The sequence below is a fragment of the Dromaius novaehollandiae genome, chromosome 7 (genome assembly GCF_036370855.1).
Source record: "Dromaius novaehollandiae isolate bDroNov1 chromosome 7, bDroNov1.hap1, whole genome shotgun sequence".
NCBI lineage: Eukaryota > Metazoa > Chordata > Aves > Casuariiformes > Dromaiidae > Dromaius > Dromaius novaehollandiae.
In genome coordinates this window covers 44,556,260-44,580,066 of record NC_088104.1, presented here as the reverse complement: position 1 = coordinate 44,580,066, position 23,807 = coordinate 44,556,260, and the positions used below count along the sequence as shown (strand labels likewise).

Here is a 23,807-nt window from a genome sequence, read left to right as displayed (position 1 = left end):
CTGTGTCTCCCTCCCTGTGTCTCCCTCCCTGTGTCTCCCTCCCTGTGTCTCCCTCCCTGTGTCTCCCTCCCTGTGTCTCCCTCCCTGTGTCTCCCTCCCTGTGTCTCCCTCCCTGTGTCTCCCTCCCTGTGTCTCCCTCCCTGTGTCTCCCTCCCTGTGTCTCCCTCCCTGTGTCTCCCTCCCTGTGTCTCCCTCCCTGTGTCTCCCTCCCTGTGTCTCCCTCCCTGTGTCTCCCTCCCTGTGTCTCCCTCCCTTTCTTTTTCATTCACTGGTATATCGTCTAACAGTATGGGCCTTTCTGGCCTAGGTGCTTAGGGTGTTTGCAAAATAATTCTGTTTTTCCTAGGCATCTTAAAAGTGGCCATGATTTAGTGGCTGTTTTATTTGTTTACTTAACAGGGAAGTGCTGATTTGTCCAACTGGGATGTACTGAATGATCATGCTGCTGAAGTAAGTGTGAAAGAAAGTATGTTTAGTAACAGATGCTGATATGTATATGCTAAAAGGATATAGCTGGTTATTAAAATGCTATATATGGCTTCGTCATAGAAGATTGTTATCATATGTGTGATGAAAGTGATACCACTCACTGTTTTGAAGTCTAAAAGCTTGTTTTTACATGTATGATTAGCTGAAGAATTGGTTGGTAAGAGTAGTGTTTTTACTGATATCAGAGACCTTATCCAGAGATTTGAATATTTGTAATTGAAAAGAGGGTTTATTTTTTGTTTTGGGCATTAAAAACCAAAAATGTTTTAAATAAAATATGAGATACATGAGAATTCTAATGATATTGCTCTTAAGAACTCAAAGGATTGGTTAGAGGAACTTTTCTCTTTGAAGTTCTTGGTTCCTGCTTTGTTGGTAAAGGGCATTGAAACTAACTTATTTTTCACACAGTATATTGCTAATATTTATTTGCAATTGGCTAATTATACCTGAGTTTAATTTTAAATCAAGAAATTTTCATTATTATTGTGTTATGGCTGGCCTGGGGAACAGTCAGCCCAGAAAGACGCAAAAACTTGATTTAATTTTGGTAGTATTTTACTCCCTCTCACTTAAAACTTATAAGTTTAAATCCCCAAACATGTCAGAATGGGACTTTGCCACAATCTGGTGCTATAGAATCAGACCATTCTTCTCCATATTTTACATTTGCCCATTAAATTATCATGTGAAACTATATGATCTCTGAGAAATATTTGAAATTTTTAAGAATTAAGGCTTTAGTATATAGTATTGATATTAAATACAAATCCAGATGCTGAATTTTTTAAACTATAACAGGCCCAGAATATAAGCTTGCAGCTGAATTTATGTTCAGAGTCATCATAAAATAGAAACAGTATATACTTTTTGGTGAATAAATACAGTTTTTTTCTTTAATGAAGAAAGCTACAATAAATTCTGCTGCAGAATGCAGTCAGCGTGATGGTAAGATGTGTCAGACTAGAATAGCTGAGCTAGAAAACAAACTTCTGGAGAAACAGGAAGCACTTGAAAGACTCACTGCACAGATGAAGGAGCTACAAGAGCAACTTACCCAGCATAGCAACTCCATGCATCTTCAGGTATGTTTCATAAAATTGGATAATGGGGATAATATTACTTATTTTGGGTCCTGTCTCCTAAATATTTGTAGAATTAAAACAAAGTATCCTTTTTTATGGAAGGGTATTTCACCTTATTGAAATATACTAGCAATAGATTCAGCGTGGATTTAGGAAGGGGAAATTGTGCTTAACCAACCTGATAGGCTTCCACAATGAGATGACTAGCTTGGTGGACGCGGGGAGAGCAGTGGATGTTGTTCACTTTGACTACAGTAAGGTTTTTGACACTGTCTCCTTTAACAGCCTCATAGGCAAGCTGAGGAGGTATGGCTAGATAAGCAGACAGTGAGGTGGATTGAAAACTGGCTGAACTGCTGAGCTCAGAGGGTTGTGATCAGTGACACCAAATCCAGCTGGAGGCCAGTCACTAGTGGTGTCCCCCGGGGGTCGATACTGGGGCCAGTCCTATTCAACTTTAATGACCTGGATGAAGGAACAGAGTGCACCCCCAGCAAGTCTGCAGCTGGCACAAAACTGGAACGAGTGGCTGGTACCCCAGAGGGTTGTGCAGCCGTTCAGAAGGACCTCGATAATGGGCAGAGAGGAACCTCATGAAGTTCAACAAAGGGAAGTGCAAAGTCCTGCCCCTGGGGAGGAGTAATACCTTGCAGCAATACAGGCCAGGGGCTGACCTACTCGAGAGCAGCTTTGCGGAGAAGGACCTGGGGGTCCTGGTGGATGACAAGCTTACCATGACCTGGCAATGGCAAAGGTAGCCAGTGATATCCTGGACTGCATTAGGCAGATTCAGCACTGGTGAGGCCACATCTGGAATGCTATGTCTGGTGCTGGGCTCCCCAGTACAAGAGACAGGGACCTGCTGGGGCAAGTCCAGCGAAGGGCCACAAAGATGATTAGAGGGCTGGAGCGTCTGTCACGTGAGCAGAAGCCAAGGGAGCTGGGACTGTTCAGCCTGGAGAAGAGAAGGCTCAGGGGGCTTTTATCAATGGGGATAAATATCTGAAGGGAGGGCATCGAGAGGACGGAGCCAGACTCTTGTCAGTGCTGCCCAGTAACAGGATGAGAGGCAGTGGGCACAAACTGGAACATAGGAAATTCCATCTCAGCATCAGAAAACACTTCATCACTGTGAAGCTGGTTGAACACTGGAACAGGTAACCAAGAGAGGTTGTGGAGTCTCCATCCTTGGAGATAGTCAAAAGCCATCTTGACACAGTCCTGGCCAGCATCCTCTAGTTGACCCTGCTTGAGCGGGAGAGTTGACCCAGATGATCTCGAGAGGCCCATTCCTACCTTAACCATTCTGAGATTCTCAGGATTCTGTAGAAGCAATGCTTAAGTTTTCCCTTCGCCAATCTGTGTCCAGAACTTCCTATCGCTTGAGTCAAGCATCAATAAATTTGAAGTAGTTTTATTTTAGAGACATTTTGCTGAAATGCATACAAAATTTCTTTGCCTTAGAAATGTTTGGGTATTTACTGGTAGCTTTACTACTAACTTCTGTTTGGCTGTGTGTAAGAGTGGACCTTTACAGAGAAAACTTTAAAAACTACTAAGGACCAAGTTTCATGGTGTAAAGTACAGTTAATTGATCATACACTGAGGCAGGGGAATAAGCATGGGATTGCGTGCATTCATAGTAAGAGTGATTCTCTAAAGTTTCAGTCATTGTAAGCCAAGTTGAATATGGTATGTCCAGGGACTAGGTGTCAGACAGTTGAAGTTGCCTTACAGAGGAAAAAGATCACCTAGTGAGGCCATTTGACTACAAACGGGCCAAAAGTAATTTTTCTTCTTAGTGGAGAAAGCGGTATAAGTAAATAAATAAATATATTTAAAAGGTCAATATTTATCACGACAACACTGATCAATGGTCAAAAACAACAACAAAGTTTTTTGCAAACTATTAAAAAGGAAATGGTTATTGAAATATCAGTGTTGCTGAGGATATATCTCCAAATCCACCTCCTGGCAGCAGCTGGGTTCCTTTTAAAGGTTCAGATTAGATGACAAATCTGTCTTTCTAAAGATGATGATTTTTTTCCCCCCCCTCAGAGATCATTTACATTATGAGTATTTGTAAGATATCTGTACTTTCTGTGTGGGCAAATGATTAAGTAGGGTAAGTTAAACTTTGTTAAGCTGACCTTTCCCCTCTTCCAAAATATTAAAAAAGTATTTTGAATTCCCTCTTTCCAGGATTTCTAAATTATGGTAAATTATCAGGTACTTCAGAAGAATAGTTGCTTCCTTATTTACATGTTTTCTAGTCCTTTAAAAAAAAAAAAAAAAAGACAGACACTTCCAGTCAGTGAGGAATAATTTGAAAAGGTTAATGTGATTAACATAAAATAGAATTAATGTATCCCATCTCATTAGTTTTCTTTCACATGGCCGTACAGAAGAGTTGACAGATGGGAAACAATTTAGGAGTAATAAAGATCAATTATATCCTGTGTAAAAAAATGATTACTTGTAGGCCAGTAAGAGCCATGAAATTTCTAAATAAATTTTTATTTTTCATTATCATAAGTCTGTTACTTGAGTTTTAAAAAAAGTTGCTTTTGATTATCTTCATCTTCTCTTTGAAATCAGTGGAAGGTTCCTCTTTCCTCACCCCTGCCATTGTGTTTTAACAGAAGTATTTCTGCTCCGATGGAGCAAGTTTGTTAAGACTTCAGTGCAACTGTGAGCTCTAACAGCTTTGCTTTAATAAAACCTACTGGGCTCCTAATATATCTTGGTTTTAAAGGTGCGCTTTCTGTGATTCATGTAGGAAAGTGCTGTCCAGGAACGGAATGAAGTCATAAGAAAATTAACAAGCAGCCTTCAACAGGCGAGGAAGGATCGCGATGACCTCCAGGAAGAGGCTGCACATGTAGCTGAGGACATCCATGGTTTACAACTTCAGTTACATCAGGTGTGATCCTCCTGTAATTTTTGTTTCCTTACAAGTGAACAAGAACAGGTTTTGAACATAAACATAAAAACTTCCTAGTGTACATTTTGATCCTTTCACATAGTTCTTTAAGAATACGTAACTCTTCTTTTTTGTTTTTCATGTTTCACAAAAGTTCAGTTTGCAGTCCAGCTGTGAAAATCATGTTAGTGAAAGGCAGAGTTTTCTCCAGTTGCTATAGAGAAGTCCTGCAGACATCTTTATATTTGCCACTTAACTTGCTGTGAAATGTTCAGGAGATCATTGCACTTTTTTGTGCATCAGTTTAGCTTTTGTTAGGGAGTTTTACCCAATATTGATAGCGGCTTGGGATCTATACACAGAAATCATTATAATAATATGGGCTTATTTGTGATCAGTTTACCTCAGTGTAACAAGTTATTGTTTATCAGCTGAGCTATTACAGCTGCCTGTGTATATACTCTAGGTTGTATTTCCCAAAGCTAAAAGCGACTTGCCACTAAGAAAGAGATTTAAAATAACCGAAAGACAGCTGATGCAGCTCCTCTGATGCACAGGAACCTGTTTTGCTGATAGGTTAATTGTGGATTTGAAACCCTACATGTTGGGATATGCTATATCCTTTCATTTACCTTTTTTTTTAATTTTCTTTCTTTTTTTAATCCTGTTTTGTGATCTTCGGTGTTACAGTGGCTCCTCTCTCTGAATACCTTTATTTTTGTTTTTCAGGAGCCTAGTTGTATATGTCAAAGAATAATATTTACTGATTTTGCCAGATTTGCAAGATAAGAATCAGAGTAGGAGGGGCTAGATGTCTTAAATGTCCAGCTAAGAAAGGGGCACTTTATTAAAAAAAAAAACCAAAAAAAAAAACCAAAAATAACTTGAAGGAGTATGAGGTTTTGTTCCTCATGCCCTGGAAACAAATCCTCTGCAGAATGGAATTCTAACTTTGGAAAGGGGGAAAAAATACTGCTTTTTCTGGGCAGTTCTGGCTGCCATTGACAAAGTACTTCGTAATAGTGAGAGTTACTCTACAGATGATGATTTTTGGGATTTGCCCCATAAGCCACTGAAAGACAATTATAAAGGCTCTAAATAGCACCTCAAGCCTTCCCCTTATAAAGGCTAGTACTGTGATGCAGATCATTGTGGAAGCATGATGACACCTTTAATAACAGATGGAAGAACAAATACTGTCTTAAATATATTTATCTTCTTGCTTTTAGCAACATTTTTAGAAAACAGCTTTAAAAATGAATAAAACACATTCCTCTGTTACCCTCAGAGCTTAAAAAAAAAAAGCAGAAGAAAAAATTCTTTTCATTTGGGAAGAGATGGGGAGCAAAAACCCTCCAGTATTAGATTGTAAATCCTTAGGAGAAATGGCTTGTTTTGTTCATTGGCCTCTTACCAGAATGACCAGCTCACTGGGAGTCTTGCTTCATTTGGGGAACTTCATGAGTTATCTAACATTTATATTTTTATGGTAAATAGTAGTGTTTCAAACATGAAAAGTGTCATATGACTTTTTGGGAAGAGTCTTATCCTTTGAAAATGAAAGTGAGTAAATCTGTATTAAATGATTACAGTATATGTTATACATACAGGGAGGTCAGTGTATGAGTTATTCTGGTGTAAACTTACTTCTGACTGTGAATACATTTATGCATCCAGGCAAATGAGATGCTGAGGAATAAAAGCCCTCGAAAAAATGAGATATTAGAAGCCCAGCACCAGGTGACCTTGTTTCAGAACCGTCTCAAAGAGCAAAGTACGCATTTGGAGATGCTGCGTCAGAAAGCACGCGACTTGGAAGTACAGCTTGAGTCTTCTCAAAAGGTACAAGCTCTTTAAAGTTTCTTTACAATTACGAGTTCTAGGTAGTTAGCTTTTTGTCATGATCTTGCAAGCCAAGATGGCTCATTTTGGAAGAGAAGCATATACTGAACATTTAATTTTAGCATGAGATAGCATTGATGCTTCAGTATTGAACCAGTACTAAAACTGTTCTTCAACATGGTATTAAAGTCTAGTCTTTCGAAGGTGTTGATATCTCAGCCAGTGCTGAGAATTTAAGAACTTTTTGTAATTGTTGTTTGAATAGTTACTCAAGTTTTGCTCTCAGATAAGCATTTTAACTGTATCTGTAAGCATGTTAGTTTCAGATGCAAAACAAAGTGAAGTGCTTCTGTGGGACTATTTTGATGCACTCATTCCAGAAACAAGTACTACAAATAAAGAAATAATCTTAAAGTTAAAAATTCTAAATATGGAGGTGTCATAATATGCATTTAGAATTTGATGCTAGCTCTGGCCAGCAGTGACGGTATGGTCATGAAAAGTCTTTCTTTAGAATCAAATTTCACGGGGATCATGATTAGTAACATATATGAAAAACAGCTTAGAAAAATCTGATTTCCTTTAAGGACAGAACCATCAATGCCATAGTTAAAAGCCATAAATTTTTAAGAGGGGGGACAGATGAGTGAAAATTTGACATGGCTTTTCTGCTGGCCTACCCCTGTCTGCAAGGAGTGTTTTTTCTGTGTACAAATGGATGTGAGAAGGACGGGTATCTGTAGCTTCTATATTTTTGATTCAGAATACCCAAAGTCTGAGGCAGCCACTATTTTCTTTCTTTCTGGAGTCAGTGGCATACCATTTGTTATTCCTCAGAAAATTTGATATTTGTGGCCAGATTCAAAGAGTCTTCCAGTAGTTTTTTCCACTCTTAAGGACATGTTAAAAAAATCCAGTTGCCTAGGCCAATGAAATACTCTGCACTTAAGGGTAAACATTGTTTGTGAAGAGATATTAAAAGCTGGAGTTTTATGGAAATTAAAATATGTCATATTTCAATTGCTTATTTCATATGTAATATTTTATTTTTAAGAATACCAAAGATAAAGAAAATCTGCTTGCCCAAATGGAAGAGAGTATGAAAGATACAATGCAACAACTATATAAAAACATAGAAGAAAAAGAAGAAAGTATTAAAAGTCTTCAGGATGTACTGACATCAGAAAGATTTACCTTATCTGTACTACAACATACCCTTTCTCTCCGGGACTCAGAAATAACAGAGTTAAAAAATGAAATATCCTTATCCAAAATGAAAGAACAGCAGCGTATTGAAGAACTCAAAGTGAATCACGAAAAGGATACTTGCAGACAGCTGGAGAGCTTGAGGGCTGAACTGGAGAAATGCCACAGAAATGAGATTGCAAAAGTCAAGCAGGTGTATGAGGAAGAAGTGATTTTAAAATATAAGAATGAACTTGAACAGTTAAAAAAAGAGCTCTCTGCTCTCAATTCTGAGGAAGACATTCAGAATTTGAATGTCATAATAATCGACTTAAATAATAGGCTTCATGAGTCTGAAATTCATAGAGAAAATTTGAGAAAAAAAATGGAAAACCAACTGGAAGATTTCCAAAGAGAAAAATCTGAAACTGAGATTAAATACAAAGATTTAATTGTTGGCCTCAAATCCCAGCTTTCTGATGCAGAAGAACAGGTCAAGGAAGCCCAGCGATATAAACAAGAAAAAGAGTGCTTGAATGAAGAGATCCAGAAACTCAATTATTTCATCCAGGAATTAAATGAAAAGCTACATGTTGAGGCTGAAAGAAATATAAATTCAAGGCAAGAGATTGTCTGCAATAGAAAGTTAATGAAAATGAAGGAAAAACTAGTTTTGCCAGAGGTGTCAGAGTTGCAGAGAGCGGAGCTTGAAGAGATTTGGAATAAGCCATGCCAGCTTAAAGGTGAAAAAGAGTTAGTTCATGAAGAACTAGAGTCCCAGCATGGTTTGGGAGTAGACTCCTCAAGAGGTGAATTAGAAGTTAAGAATTTAAAGAAGCTCAAAAAGAATAATGAAAATGAAAGTTACGAAGCTGATAGCTTGTCTGAAGAACATTCATTAGAAGTAGGCTCTTTCACCAGTGATGAAGGCATATTGGCTAAATATCTCATCTCCACAGAGAGACCAGAACAGTCATACACATCAGACAATTCTGAAGGTTATGCCATTGAAGAAGGTAAATGTGAGTTAGACAGCAATATGCTTTTAGAACCCAGTACAGATTTTGTTCCACTTTTATTACAATTTGGCCGTGATGAGAAAATGTGCCCTAGCAGTTTAGCTCAAGGAACTTCTGAAGAGACTGAGATGGGAGCAGAAGCCTTTGTTTCATTTTTGTCAGATAGCTCCCTGCAGCAACATAAAATAAGTGACAACGATGATGTAAAGGATGATGAGAACGTTTGCTTGATAGAGAGATGTGTGAAGCTAACTGAGCAGCTCCATGAGAAGGAGGCAGCCTTGAACAAGTCTCACCAGGAAACCCAAGAAGCTGTTGATAAATGGAAAAAAGTAATGGCTGAGCTCTCTCGTATGCATGTGGAACTGAGTGAGGAACGTGAGGCACGGGCCCGTTGTGAAAAGGAGCTCGATCAAAAAACAAAGAAGGAGAAAGAACTTGAAAACAAAATAAGCTTTCTAGTAAAGCAACAGGATGAGGTTGGACGCCAACCTCATTGTGCTGACGAGTCTGTAATACAGCTATCAAAGTCCTTCACTTGGCAAGAAATGGTAAAAGACCTCAAGGAGGAAAGAGAAATGTTGATGGCACAATTGCGAACTCAGGAGCAATTAGTGAAAGAAGTTCAAGAGCAGAAAACTGCTTCTGATTCTGTAACAAGTGAAGTACAGTCTCTTTTTGGACGTCAGTTAGCAGCTTTGCAAAGTCAAAGGGATCAAATGCAAACCCAGCTTGATGCTCAGAAGGCCAAAAACCAGACGATAGCTGAGCTGCTTGGCCAGAAAACCATATTAGAAGAGACATTGCTGAAAGAGCAGGAGTCGCTCAAAGCTGAAATAAATAACAAAGAACACAATTTAACGCTCTTACTGGAGGAAAAAACAACTTTAGAAGAAAAATTATCTGGCAAGGAGCAGGATCTAATAAAAGCAGAAAAGGCCTTAGCGGAGAATGTTAGCATCGTAGAGAATCTTGAAAAAAACATACACGAACTTAATACCGAAGTGAAAAACCTCAAAGAAGGACAGCAGTGTGAAAGATTGCAATATGAGGAAAAGTTGAACTCCAGTAACTTCGAAATTCATAAACTCAGCGCTGAAATAGAGGCAAAAAGTACTGAATACAATGAGAAAGAAAGCCAGCTGACTGAAGAAATAACTCATTTGAAGAAAATTCAGTTGGAGCTGGAAACTAACTTGCAAGAGTCTGTTCAGTCTGCACAAACTATGCAAGAAGCACAGTCTGAGATGGTGAAACATTACAAAGAGAAAATTGATAAAATGGAGTCTCAACATCATGAAGAAATGAGTGAAGTGAGTTTGACACACCAGAAAGAGGTAGGCAGCCCTGATAGTGGCAGCAGTTTTGGGATTTCAGAATACTTGAAGTAGTCATTGCAAATGTTTGTATCCCTGTTTTCAGGTAGAAGAATTAAATGCCAAAATAAAGGAGCAAGTAGAAAAGCAGCAGAAGGTGGAGGAAGAAAGGAAGGAACAGATTGCTCTAATAAAAAAGGTAAGCTGTATAATGAGGTTTATTTAAGAAAAATAAACTCATCTTGTGTTGTTTGTCATTTAAGGAGAACAAATGTTTTGGAGGTGTTAAAATCTGTATTGACTTTTTTTTTTTCCTGTGGTGGGTTCGATTTTGGCAGGAGGGAGGCAAGGGGAGAATTCTGACTCACCAGTTGGTAAGAGGGACAAAGTGCTAAATGACTGCATTTTTAAGAAAGCTCTTTATCTGAGTGTTCTGTGCAGGTACATGAACGAGAACATGATCGTGAAATTTCTGAGCTGATCACTAAACATGAAGAGGAAATGGAGGAGCTCCGTGCTGCACTAAATAAAGAACAGCAGCAGCTGCTGGATGAACTTCAGCATCAAATGGAAGCCACCCACAAAGCAGAGATTGAGCAAGCTCAGATCCAATCACAGGTATAATAAAGACAGTAATTACTGTAGCAGTTACTTGGAGCCTTCACTTTGCAATAGCCTTGTTTTTTGTGCACACCGTGTGTGCTGTTTTAGGTGAAGGTGTGACTGAAGAATTAGGAGTGTTCCCCTTATGGGTAGTAGTAGATATTTTCAATGGTAGTTCTCTAAGGTTCTTACTGCAATTGTATCTTAAGAGCAATTCTGAATAAAATTGGATATGTAAATTGATGGATAAAGAAAGAGCGTTCTCATATTTCATGTCTTGTTAAGTTTAACAAGTAAACTTTATTTTTTAAAAAAAGCTTTGTTTTAATTATCCCAATAATTTAATTAGGAACTAAATTTACATACGTAAACTTGACTTTCTCACCTCTAAATATTTGTTAGGTTTCTGAACATTTCCACTAATGCGAAGTTGAAATGCAAAGAATATGACTAGTCTTAGGTCTAATTACTAGATATTGGTGTGATTTTTGGCTCATTTAAGAATTCAGAAGTTCAGTCTATTTTAGTTGCCTCTATTAACTGATGGATATTCAACAATTTTTTAATGAGACATGGTGAATTTTATTTCCACTTCCATTTTTTCCAATACCACTTCAGAGTTTTGCTTTGTACCAAATTATAACCATAGCAAACGAGGAATTTTTTAACAGCCGGTTGAAGGGAGGGGTTTGGTTGTCTTCTGTTCTGAAGACTTTGTGAGGAAATGGGCAGCTGCAAGGTATTCTGTAGGAGATTAACTTAAGAGGCAGGTAAGGAAAATCTTTTACTTTGCACTGAAAAGGTTTTGCAAGTCTTGCTGTAACAAAAGTCAGCATATTTTCAGGATTTTTTCCCATCCGTGAACAAAGGCTTTCCAAATATAGAAAGGCAACACTTAGAGGTCTGCAAACAGTTGAAAAAACAGAGAATGCATTTTATTAAGGCAAGGGGAAAAATGTTTTCTTTTCTGTTACAGACACTGCACAGCCTTGACCTGGAAGCTTTACGCCTAAGCTTAAATAATATGCACACATCTCAGCTTGAGCTGACTCAGTCTAACTTGAGAAAAGAAAAGGAAACTGCCCTTGTGGAACTACGGGAGATGCTCAATGATAAGCGTGCTCAGGAGGTAGCGATTCTGCAAAGCCGCCATCAGCTGGAGTTGGAGAAGATTAAAGAACAATGTTTGAAGGAAAAAGAAGACCTTAAATTGAAGCATCAACAAGAATTAGGTATTAAAATGTGGGAATAATGGGCTAGAAATTGAAACCCCATAAATACTTTTTTCCTCCACAGATTTCTATCTTGGTGTAGAGCTGGTCTTTTGAGGGAGAGTTGCCACTGCCATGAATAGGGATAGGGTCCAGACTGGCCTGTGCAAGAGTACATGGCTTATATGAAAAAAGTAGTTGTCCAGACCTAAGTTTAATTCCTTTCCGACTACCTGGGTGTTTTGTTGTGACCTCTGCAAAACAACAGTGCCGTGGACTACTTGCTTTTTGGAGGTGTTAGATGGAGTTCTCCCAAAGAGTTTCATCAGTGTGAAGAGTAGAGTTCTTCTCTTACGTTTCTTCAGGGCTTTTATAGCCTTAAGTCAGCAGTTACTTCAGTGCTGTGTTTCTGACAAAATACCTAAATGCTTCCTGGCTTGCTTGAGTGCTTTCAAAAGTAGGAGAAAGAGTTTGAAAGGAACTGAAAGGCTCAGTAAGATATCTGCAGCCGGATATCTTTGGTGAAATATTTGACCTAAGATTGTGTTTTGGCATCACCAAGATGTCACTTTATGTGAATGTAGCCATTTAAGAGTGCTTGAATGCAGGGGCTCAAAAAGAGAGTGTGAAAATAGGTGATGCAGGACACCTAACCTGGAATTTTTTTAGGAAAATGATGATTGGGCATGATGCCAGCTTTTCTGAGTGTAGGGACACTCTATCTTAGAATTTGGATGAAATTTCTTCTTCTAACTGACCATTAGCTGGGGAGCTGGCACCATCTCGGGGTTTCTGGATTCTCATTTCCCACTGAAAAACTTGAAATAACACTGTAAGCTAAGATAACGGTACTTTGAAGCTTGGAGAAGGGGACCGATGGGCCTTTTCAGGGTTCTTGCAGATGAATAAAGATACTGAACAGGAAGTTGGAAGGGATCTGAAGAGGAATTGGGAAGGAAAAAGCCTTTGGTGTGCATGATACTTCAGCAGAATGGTAGCATCTCTCTTCCACTCTGTTTCCTAGGCATTTTTAGAAGAAATTAGAGAAGAGTTTCTTACTTCCCACTGTTTGCTGTTCTCTTGCCGTGTCTCAGAAGACAGAGATGATTCAAACACTTACCAGCATTTCACTACGAAATGCTTTTATCTGAAGTATCAATAGACTTTTGAAATAGTATCTTTAGGAATAAAGGCAGCAGTTCATGTCTATTTTTTGGTATCATGTTCTCTGTAGATTTAAGCAGATATTGCTTTGTTAATTACACTAAACTTAATATTTAAGGTTGTCTTTGCAGTTAAAACTGCTCGATGCTTATCTCTTCTAAAAATGAAAGAGCAATACTGGGATATAAGAAAATAGCAGATTTGGATAGGACCCAGTATCTCATACTGCTGTGCGCCTCCCAATTCAAGCCCTGAGTTTTTTGAAATATTCATCTCCTCCATATCTCTTGTCATTTATCATGATATTTTATATAAATTTATTAATAAATAGTATTTTATTTCACAGTTGATCAGAGAAAGAAAATAGAATTGGAAATGGAAGAGGCACGTGTCCAGACATTAGAGGTACAAATTCTATTCTTCATACAGGAAAAGATAAAACTGCTTTCAGTAAACTAAAGCTGTCATAGCAGAGTCCCATTCTACTGTATTTATTGCAAAGGACAAATAGATGGAATATGAAAACCCAGAAAAAGTACTCAGTATTTACTAAGTGTGTTTGCTTTAATAATGCATGTGTCCTACTCTGTTAGACTCTTAAAGGAGACTGGGAATTGGAATCTGAGATGCGTTTAAAAAGCACGCGCAAAGAGCTTTCTGAAAAGCATCAGACTGAAATGGAGAAACTGCAGAAAACTCTGGAAATGGAATTAGAAAAACTCAAAGTGGAGCTGAGGCTTCTTTCCCTTGAGAAAGAACAGTTTGAAAGTAAGTATCATGGTCTGGGAAGCAGTTGTCTTTATTGAACAATAGCAAAACTAACTATAAGAGTTTTAGAACCTGTATAAAAAGTAACAACAAAATACATCCATGTTACTTAAAGGTTGGGCCAATGCCCAGAGACTATCCAGAAAACAAGAACTGAAAGAAAATTGTTTATTTAAGGGCTGGTTAACTGTGTTGCATTGTGACTTGCACAAGAATGTATTTCCCTTGAAAAATATTATTAAAGGTGAGAGGTGAGGGAAATTATACTCTCCTCAAATAAATGGAAATCTAGTTTTAGGGGTACTGGAATTCTGATGCCAACTGACAGGCAGTAAACCAGCTCTGAGATGTAAAGAGCAGCCTTTTCCTACATGTCATGGGCCTGATGCTTTCACTGTATTCTGATGGCCTTGGCTGCTGTTAGGACGTGTCTTGTTCTTCCCAGCCTGCACTGATTTTACTAGATTTCCCTGAATCTGTGTCATAAGACTGTTTTGTAAAGAAAACATTCTTTGGCAGCTCACTGTGGCTGAATTGGGATCAATTTGTTGCAGACTCTTTCTGGGGCAGATCAAAGATTTCTTGGCTGAATGAAGTAGTAGCAAGTTCATGTGGTTCAGAGAGTGCTCAGTTAGTGCAGAGACAGAGTACATTTGGCAGGAGCTTTCGTAGTCCTTCCCGTTCATTTCTCTTCTACTTCCAGCTGCTAAGTATGATAGTAGGAGAAATTCTGTAATTATAAGCCATGAAGAAATGTTTGATTCCCGGCTCTAAATAAATGAACTTCTGGTTGAGGATGCTTGTTTGCATATGCAGAGAGCAGAGTCTCATCTTCTCTGTAGGACTCCAGCTGGTTGCCTGCCTCTTGGTTTAGAGCATGGGACGTGGGGAACGAGGGAGCACTGTGTGGTAATCTCAAGCTTTGAAATCCTTTACTCTTCAAGCATGTGTGATGCTCTTCAAGTACTGACACCCTTGCCAAGAAGGCTCTTATTCCTGTGAACCCTGTAGGGAATGCCTTAAATGAGCATTCTAGTCTGGATGCACGCGTTTTTATTTTGGTCACACAAATGTTCTACTGATTGTTACACCACCATGCTGGCTGCTGAACAGAGCTCGTTTTTATTTTGTAGTAAAATGTATAGATTTGGAGAAGCAGCACCAGTTAGCCATCACAAAATTACGTGAACAGCTACAGACTGAACATAACCAACTCCTAGAAGATATGAAGTTGAAAAGCCAAGAAAAAGAACAGAATATTCAGAAGGAGGTAAATAAGATTTCTTTACTTTATTTTGAAGGGTTAATTAGTATGTACCTCACAAAACCTATATGGTATATGTAACATTTGGGCAACTTGTTTGTATTTAATTTTTTTCCTTTTATGATTTTATTGAAGAAGTTAAACATACCTAATAAAGTAGATTAATATACTGGGATATTCCGTAATGGTTCAAAATCTTCTGAATACGGCTACATTTATACTACTTTGGTGTCATTCCTTCCTCTGTGTTTATATGCCAGCATTCCTTTTATGTAGCTGATACTTTATTCTTGCCAGTGGTGATAAATATGACACCAAGAGCAGACCTGTTGCTCTATTAGAGGAATGGGTCTAGCAATAGTTAAGGGCTACTCAGTATCTCTGCTAATCTGGGTTAGGAGCTGAGAGTCTGGTTGTTAGTGAGTGTTTCCACCTATTTCTGACAGGGCTGTTTATGTTGCATATAAAACAAGCAATTAAAACAAAAATGTTCAAACAAATTTTAATACATTTTCTATAGCTGGAGAAACTTCAGGTGACGCATGAAGAGCTAAAGACTCAGTCACAAGAAGAAATCAAGCAACTCTGGTCTCAACTCAATAGTACCCGAGCAAGTCGGCAGGAGTTAAGTGGTATGGTTGAAACTGATACATTTTATTTTTTGCCTCTAGTTCATATAGAAGTACTCATTTTTGATATGAGAGACTTTTAGTCATATACCAGCAACACAGCAAAGTTGCAGATGCGTACGGAAGGTTTGGGCACATGTAGTTTGGGCTCCAGTAGTTTGGGCACATGATCGGTTTCTGAAGTGAGAGGTGGTGGGTCAATGTCAGATGACTGGGAGCTTTTCCAAGGTCAAAAAGGATGATATGCCTGTGGGGAAGTGTTCACTCTTGTTGTTATTGTTCTTGTCTTTTAATGTCCTGAAATATGAAAATTTTCTTTCCATTTTTATTGTCTTTGACTAGGGAACAGGAGTATCATGTTATTATCACCACTGATGTTGCAATCATTGCTGCTCTCTATTAATTGTGTTGATGCCTTGAAGCTCCACTCCTACACACTATACAAAAGTTTAGTGAGAAACAGCCATGTTACATTTAACTTCAAATTTGATTTGAAGTTGTAATGAATTGTAGTTTAAATGAAGAAAATGCTGGTCAATGGAATAGCATGCTCTGATTTATATTCACTATAGAAGGATTTATAAAATCAACTGAGAAAATAGTTAACTTTAGGTAGCAAAGATAACCACTTAGTTTATGGCTTTGAGTGGTTTCTTGTCAATATGAGATTTTTTTTAACTCTTTTTAGTAGCTTGATCTCCTATTTATCTCCAAATACAAGCAGAAGTATTTCAAAACTGTGCAATTAGATTAGTTCTTGAGGTAGAAATTTGGGGTTTTGTGGGTTATTTTTTTCATTCTTCCAGTTTTGAAGTAAGTTAAATGAAATGCTTTGTCATTGACACTGAAATGGGAGGTTCACCATCTTCTGAAAGACTTTCAGTCCCTAAATATAGAAATATCCTGGGCTGAAGCTTTTTTTTTTTTAATAAAATAAAAACATTCAGGTGATACTTCTGAAATCCGAATGAATGATTTTCCTTTTCTGTAAGGTTAAAAACAACACTTTTGGAAAAGTGTACTTTGGTTTGAAAGAATATATAAACCTCTCAAATCTAAAAGCAAAAAAGAAAAGGAAAATGTTGTGCATGGCATTTAAACAGTAACAGTCCTTTTTTTTTGTTATTTTGATCTTACGTGTATCTGCATTAAAATTATGGAAAAGTTCTAAAGCTTTAAAGGAAGTAATTACTGGTAGATTTCAATCTGAAATATTGTTTATATATCTTATTCAGATTTCTGTTGCAACTGTAAAGTGTGTTAATTAAACCTACACACAACAGGTAGAGTATATTAATCAGAGCTGGCACATTTTGTTGGCTAAAATAAAATAGAACACACCTCAGTTGTATGTGTGCAACAGTTACATAATAAATAGAGGAACAGCTGTTGGGGAAAAAGCTGGAGACTCTATTTTTAACCTTGGCTATATGTATTCATCTATTGAGACTGCAATATTAGATGGCATTTTTTGCTTTTACTGGGGTAGTTTAAGGATATTACACTGCCTTTTGTTTTAAGTATCATTTCAAATTTTCTAACAAATATAACTGTAATTAGCTTTTGAAGTATGACTGTTTCCTCCCTGTCCCCAATGGTACTTTATGGTCATAAGTTGAAAAGATTAATATTCTAATTTTTTTGGTTTTAGTCAGACTTTAACTTGTTGACCTTTTTGAATCCCTGTTATTATGTTACAGAATTATAGTATAGATAGTGCTTTTTAGTATTTGCTGGATCTCTTACATTTCCTCTCTGTAGTCCTAACCTTTATTAACATTTCAAATGTCTTCCCATGTCTCTAATCACTTGCGTTTACCTTTCTTTGGACCCCTTCTGTTTCTCCTTCATCTGGTTTGAGATGGTGAGACCAGAACGCAAGTCCCTGTTTCAGGTGAGGATGCATCTTTGTTGTGTGAGGAGATCTTGAAGGTGTTTTGTGTTACTCTGCTTTTCCTTTACTTGAGTGATGCTTTGAAAATGCACTTAGACAAGTCTGAGGACTCCTTGTGATGAATCAAAAACACAGCAACCAGATAATTAAATCACTGCTCTGATGTAAAAATGACAGCCAGTTCAAAACTGTTAAATGTTTTCCTGGGTTAATTTTGTGCCAGCGGACTTTGCTGAGTTAGCCAAAATTTATCTGTGCAAGACTGGATTTCCCTCGCCTACATCATTGGTCTCTTCTTGTCATTTGATTCCTCACATCCCTGTACCTGGCAACTGCTCTCTTTGAAAGCAGGCTTGAACCATGTACTAATTTCACTTATTCTTTCTGTTTGGATGTTTGCTGTGAGAATTTTTCACCACAAGCGTGCATTTCTTTTGGTTCTCTTTACAAAAGCACTGTGACACTCAGCCGGGTCCGCCCCGGCTGTTTCCTGTCCGTTGGGCATCATCTGGCGTTGTGCTGTGAATTGACCTGGAGTGGCTCAGACGTGCTGTGTGTCTGGAGGGGAGGCTGCTGTTCAGTGTTCCCTTGTTGGGAATGTGCTGGTCCTCTGCAGCATCTCCTTGGTGTCAGCACTGAAAGGCCCTCAGACAAAGCTGAAGCATAGCTTGAAGTAAGCTTGTGAGTGGCCTGAAGGTGTCTGCAGCCTTTTTAGTTTGGAGATGATCCCCTGCCTATACTTAAGCAGCTCGACTGCGTGCTGGGGATGTGAGCTTGAGAGTTGCTGCCAAACCATGCTTGAGAGTTCCTAGTCAAACCACAGGCTCGGGCGTGTTTCTCTGTATCTTTTCTCAGGCCATACTGGGAACACTGGTTTAATCTTTAAATGATGATTTCCTAGAGCATAATAATCATTTTGATTACTGTTCAAGCATGTGGATTTCTGGAGGTGTCTTCAATCATTTCCTTAAGTCTTTCTGAAATTTCTTTTTTTGAATAATGTAAGCTGCTTCTTTCCTCTAAGTTCTTCTTGAAAATGAGTTCCATCTTCAGTTGGTCTTGGTGTGGATTCAGCTAATCCTAAACCATCTGGGAAGCTTTTTTTTCCCCCCATCTCTCATGGTTTTTGCTCTTAGTTATACCTTTTTTTCCTAATACAATACTCTAACAAAGAACATGGAAAAAATGCTCTTAAGTGGATAGCCAACCCATCATTAAAGTAGTCCAAGATTTATTTTACTTAGTGCAAACTATCTAGAAAAACAAGAAAGGACCATAAAATTAATCTTGCACTAAGTTCCTTCACCCTCTGGAGCAAAGAAAAATTTGTAATAGACATGCTTGAGTTGTCGTAGCAGCCAGAAAGACTAACCAAGCAGGTGTGGGGATTAAAAAAATTTGCAACACTCTGTTTGTCACTGACTCAGAATTGGGGAGTGAGAACGGTTAATGGTTTGCTGGTGGTCTTGATTCTTTCCATGATGATGGTTTCTGTGAATGCTCTGTAAGCGGGAAACACAGTTGTGCTGTCTTCTGAGGAAGGAAACTTTTGTCTTTTGAAAGTTCATCTTACGTAGTGCGTGGGATAGTATCTTACTGTCATCCCAGCAACTAAAATATGGCTCATCTTCACAGAATGAGTTAGCCTAAAGATGTGTACTTTTAAGGATGTAGTGAGATGTTGTGTTCTTCTTGCCTCCATCTCAGAGTTAAAAGAACAGCTCCTGGCTCGTGCATCACACGTGGAGGAAATAGAACGTTTAAAGCAAGAATTTGAACAGCAGCGTCAGCAAAGAAAAAGCGAGCATGAAACCGAATTAGAACAATTGAGACTTTATTTTGAAAAGAAATTAAGAGTAGCTGAAGAAAATTACAGGGAGGAATTGACTTTGCTGCATCAGAGACTGCAAGAACTGAAGGAATATTCATTGTTGGAGTCAGACATGAGCCAGGATCAAGCAGTGGATATCAGGTGATCTATTCTTTTTCTTTAATCTCAGGTTATGATCAAATGCTTTCAATTTTTAATGTAAAAAATGATGTTAGCCTCTAAATATGTTGGGATTGGGGATTAGGTGATTTGAAGTTAGAAACCCAGCGAAGAAAGTCATGAATGTGGAAGATACTTTCCTATATAGCTATTATAGTTGCTCTGTACCTACCTTCAGTACCATATTGTAAGTTGGCAAGTTCATTTAGCTTAATTTGTGACGTGGTACAATCTTAAGTTCCTAAAACCATTTTCTCTTCTCAGTTCCTCTGTCACAGTTTTTGAAGAGACAACTGAAAAAGAGAGGAGAGTTATACTTGACCAGCTAAATCAACAGTTGGAGCAACATAAGGTGAGATTTTTGCTGCATTAAAATTCTAATGATTATTAGATTACTTATATGAAAACTGATGTCTGCTTCCCAGTTCTTAGCAAACAGTTAAAATTGTATTTGAGACATTTATTAAGACTTCATTGTTTTTTGTCAAGTCTATTGTAAATTATCAGCTTTAAATAGTTGTCAGAACAGCAGAACAGATGAAACATGGTGTTCTGCAATTTGGTGTCCTGTGTTTGGATTATCCTGTGCCTAATAAAGTGTGAGTTCTGGTCAAAGATCTTCCTCACAGGTTGCAGAATTTGTAATGTTTCTCTTTTGTCTTGAACTCTGTAGTAATTGTGTCCATTATTGCTGTCACTTCTCTTTCGGTGGAGACGCTAATTTGGTCCCACCTCTATTTAGCCATCTGTTTTCATGTACTTTGTTATCATTTAAGGTTGGTACTTCTTGGTTCAATTCATTTGAATTTGACTAACAGTTCCAAAAGGGAATTTTCCTTTTTGGTTTTAGATTTTTATAAATTTATTTATTTTAGTGAGGGGATGATAAGCAGACCAGACGTACACACACTACAGGAGTTAAATTTATTTAGTATATTGCACAAGAATTTACTTAAGGAACTTGCTGCAATTTGTTTCCTTGCTGAGTATGAAACGGTGTTCATAGATCATGACTTCTGTGTTCTGTGATCATGCACATATAGAGGGGGAATTCTTCAGTGTTGAGAGTGGATGGTTTCTCTATCCAGAAGCTTGTGAGACTTCTCTCCCTGTTACACTTTTAAACAGCTCCCGAGGCTCTGATCTGCCTTGTGTCATGGCTCCAGGGTATCTTTACTTCTAGGTGCTCTTTTGCCATGGTAGAGGGTGGAGTGGCTGGAACGGAGCAAAAACTGCAGGGTTTTGGAAAACAGATACATGCCTGTCAAGCAGGTGCTTTACAGTATGGTTCATATGATGTTTCCATTGGACCATTTCTGACATGGCTATTTCAAAGCTAAAGGTGTATTTCTAATCCATTTCTTATGTAGGAAGAACTTACCTGTTTGCGAGTACAGCTTAAAGAACAGCACAGGCGTGAATTAGATGCCTTAAGGTCTTCCCTTGCACTTCAGTATAAGGAGGACCTAATGAAAATGAAGATGGATCTGTCAGACAAATATATAGCAGAAATTGAGGAAATCAAAAAAAGGCATTGTCTAGAACTTGAGCAGCTCCGTGCTAGACTTTCAGAAGAACATATCAAAGGTAAGATCAGCTGATGGATTAGGAAGTAAAATGGTAAGCTGCTTGTGTGGCTTTTTTTTTCTTTAAATATCTAAAGGCTTATTTGAAGAAATGTGAAAATTTGTTATTAATTTACTTTAAACTACAGAGAAGCCTTAAAGCATGTTAACACTTGGGATTGGGCATTTTGCTTTTTGACTCTTCTGGGCCTGCTGAGTTGCACTTTCAAGGATGTGGTGACCTGAAGTTGGTTATTCAGTAGTAAAGCTTGCTAAACTGAGGAGCAGTTGCTAAAAAGAGTTGATCAGATTTCCATTCTTGATGCCTAGAAAGAGGTACTGTCAAATCATAAATTAATACCTACTGAAGTGGCCTATTTTGTCTGTTCTATGGAATAGACTGAACTCCTGTTCCATGTTCCATACCTCTTTTGTCAGTCTTTATTTTGTGAATTTGATAGCACCATGTGTTCATTTATTTTTTTTTCTCCCTTATGCGTGTTCCACGGGTTGTTTCATGTATTGGGATGATTTTTTCAAAGATAAACTATTTATAGGGGGCAGAATTTGTCATAGGTAACTTCTGCTACAAAATTTAGGCTAAAGCCCCTCTTCTGGCTCAATTTAATGAGATCTGCTACATCATCATGGTTTTATATAATTTCTCTACAGTTGCTGCTTTTCTTGGAAGATACAAGCTTGTAATTTATATAAATGTACTGCTTTGCATCTTTTCAATGTGAAATTCATATGTTTTTGAGGTTCAGGTAAGGAATCACAGTAGTTCTTCTATCTGTAACCTCATTCTGGGAGCAGAGTAAACTATACAATCTTTTGAACTTGTCATCCATACCTTACAGTTAGCCATATGACACACATGACTAACTCTGTTCTACTATTTATTGGTTAAAAGGATCAGTAAACCCTTTTTAAATTGTGCTTATATTTATGGCCTTTTTTTTTCCCCCTCCATTAGACAGTGTATCAAACCTGCCCAAACTAGAATGTTTAGATAGAGAGTTGCCCCGTCTGCTTTTGTATGGGAATTCTTTATCTAAAGAATATGTGCATAAGAGGGGATAAAACTTTCAGTCACCTGTCATTACATTGTCCACAAAGAAAGTCAACTGCTGTGACTGCTGCTGATATGAGGGATGTCCTGCCATAGGTTATGATCCTTCCGCATTATTCTGTGTGTTCATATTGATAAATGCCAACATGATAATTTAGTAGAGCAGAAGAAAAGTCATTTTCATAAATGTTTCCTGTTGTTCTGTAGTTGGTATGGCTACTGAGAAATTGTGCAACTAGCAACATTCAGCTTTGTTTTATTGCTGTGAATTAATAAGGCTTGTTAAAAGAAAATAAATTCCAGAATGTTGTTCTACTGTTTATTCAGAAATCACCAAACTGCGTCTACAGAGTGCTCAAGATGCAGCGCGTCAAGTTGAAATGGAGGTGTCTGAGCGAGTGTCTGTGCTGGAGAAAGAGCATAAGGCTAAGGTCTCTCTCCTCCAGTCTGAGAAACGGTATATTGCAGAACTTTCAGAAGAAATAAAGCACTTAAAGGAAGAGATTGCTAAACAAAAAGATATTTCTGTGCAGAATGAAAAGCATCTGAAAGAGGAAATGGAAAAGGTAATTGGTAGTAGTGCTGTTTTGTATGGAACTGAGCAAACTCAAGTCTGTTGGGAAGGCCAAGTGAAACAGAAGTGGCATTTATTTTTAAATGTTTTGAGTTAGTGATAGTAGTTTCAGCTTGAAAGGGAGCTGCATGCATGCAGCTTATTGGAATAAGACTCTGAAGTTCAGAGCACTTCAGTGTTAGATGCTTAGTTTCCCACAGATGAATTTTTCTTCAGGAGCACAGTGTGGGAAGGCAGGTGGTTCAAGTGTTGCTCCAATCCACCTTTTCATTGGCTTGAGGTCAAGCATAATTACACAATTTCCAATGCAGGCAAGTGCAAAAGATTCTCCTCCTGAACCTCCCTCTGCTACAGTCTGTGAGGTGGCGCAGCATCGTGTCCAAGTGCAGAAGTAAGGCATTGCACTTGCATACTGTGGCGTGTCATGCGATAATGGAGAATTGAGCAGACAAGTACTGTAGCAGATGGAAGTAGCCTCTCTGCTGAACTGGTCCTCTCTAAGAAATATCTGCTTTCTTCATTGGAGTGTCTTTTGAAGTAAGTAACCAGAAATAATTTTTCAGTCCAGTTGTTTGGGGAGAAAGAAATGATCAGAAAGCAAACTTCTCATTTTAGTTTGCTTTGGTGTGGACCTTATACCTTCATTGTCAAAGACTTAAAGTTGAGATAATCACATTTGGTGCCTTCCCTCTTATCTATTAAATCAGCTGTCCTATCTGAGAATAGACTTAGATTGAATGTTAATATATTCTTTAATCTGTTCCAATATTTAAATGCATATCAGAATTAGATGAATGCTCTAATTTCCCAAATCCTCTTTTCCCCCCTTTTTGAAGAGATGTAGGTATGTGTATCCTTTTCCAAATTGAAAAAACAGTGGAGAAAGTCATAGGAAACAGTTGCAGACCATTTGAAGATAACGTGAGGAATCATCCAAAGCTTCCAGTAGTGAAGCTTTCGGTCCTGTTAGCTTTCCCCTGTCATGTGCAATATCTTGTTTGTGGCTCTGCTGGCTGGGTAAAAGATAGCGTATGTAGAATGTGCTGTTTGAACAGGGTCGGGTGGCACGCTGATTCACGGCCTGGAAATACCTGTGTTTTGTTTGGCTTCTGATCTCTATCTTGCAGACGCCAAGTGGACTAATTTTATCAATTGGCTCTTGGTTCCCAGGGCCCAAACAAAAGTTGCTTCGTGAGTTGTGTGATATGCAGGCC

At 38.2% G+C, this 23,807-nt stretch overlaps 1 protein-coding gene across 5 annotated transcripts in view; it reads left to right on the top strand.

Moving 5' to 3' along the window:
* PCNT (pericentrin) overlaps positions 1-23,807 on the top strand; it is a 102,303-nt gene that overhangs the window by 8,590 nt on the left and 69,906 nt on the right. For 2 of the 5 annotated variants that reach the window (XM_026107407.2, XM_064515428.1), the window contains exons 3-19: positions 400-450; positions 1,395-1,574; positions 4,354-4,497; positions 6,175-6,339; positions 7,394-9,880; positions 9,966-10,058; positions 10,301-10,477; positions 11,439-11,694; positions 13,184-13,242; positions 13,431-13,605; positions 14,739-14,875; positions 15,390-15,501; positions 17,360-17,392; positions 19,100-19,364; positions 19,647-19,734; positions 20,753-20,969; positions 22,347-22,585. In XM_026107407.2, coding sequence (XP_025963192.2) covers positions 400-450; positions 1,395-1,574; positions 4,354-4,497; positions 6,175-6,339; positions 7,394-9,880; positions 9,966-10,058; positions 10,301-10,477; positions 11,439-11,694; positions 13,184-13,242; positions 13,431-13,605; positions 14,739-14,875; positions 15,390-15,501; positions 17,360-17,392; positions 19,100-19,364; positions 19,647-19,734; positions 20,753-20,969; positions 22,347-22,585 — 4,878 coding nt within the window. Of the gene's footprint in view, positions 1-399; positions 451-1,376; positions 1,575-4,353; positions 4,498-6,174; positions 6,340-7,393; positions 9,881-9,965; positions 10,059-10,300; positions 10,478-11,438; positions 11,695-13,183; positions 13,243-13,430; positions 13,606-14,738; positions 14,876-15,389; positions 15,502-17,359; positions 17,393-19,099; positions 19,365-19,646; positions 19,735-20,752; positions 20,970-22,346; positions 22,586-23,807 lie in introns of all 5 variants that reach the window. The other 3 variants (XM_064515427.1, XM_064515430.1, XM_064515429.1) reach the window with 3 other exon arrangements.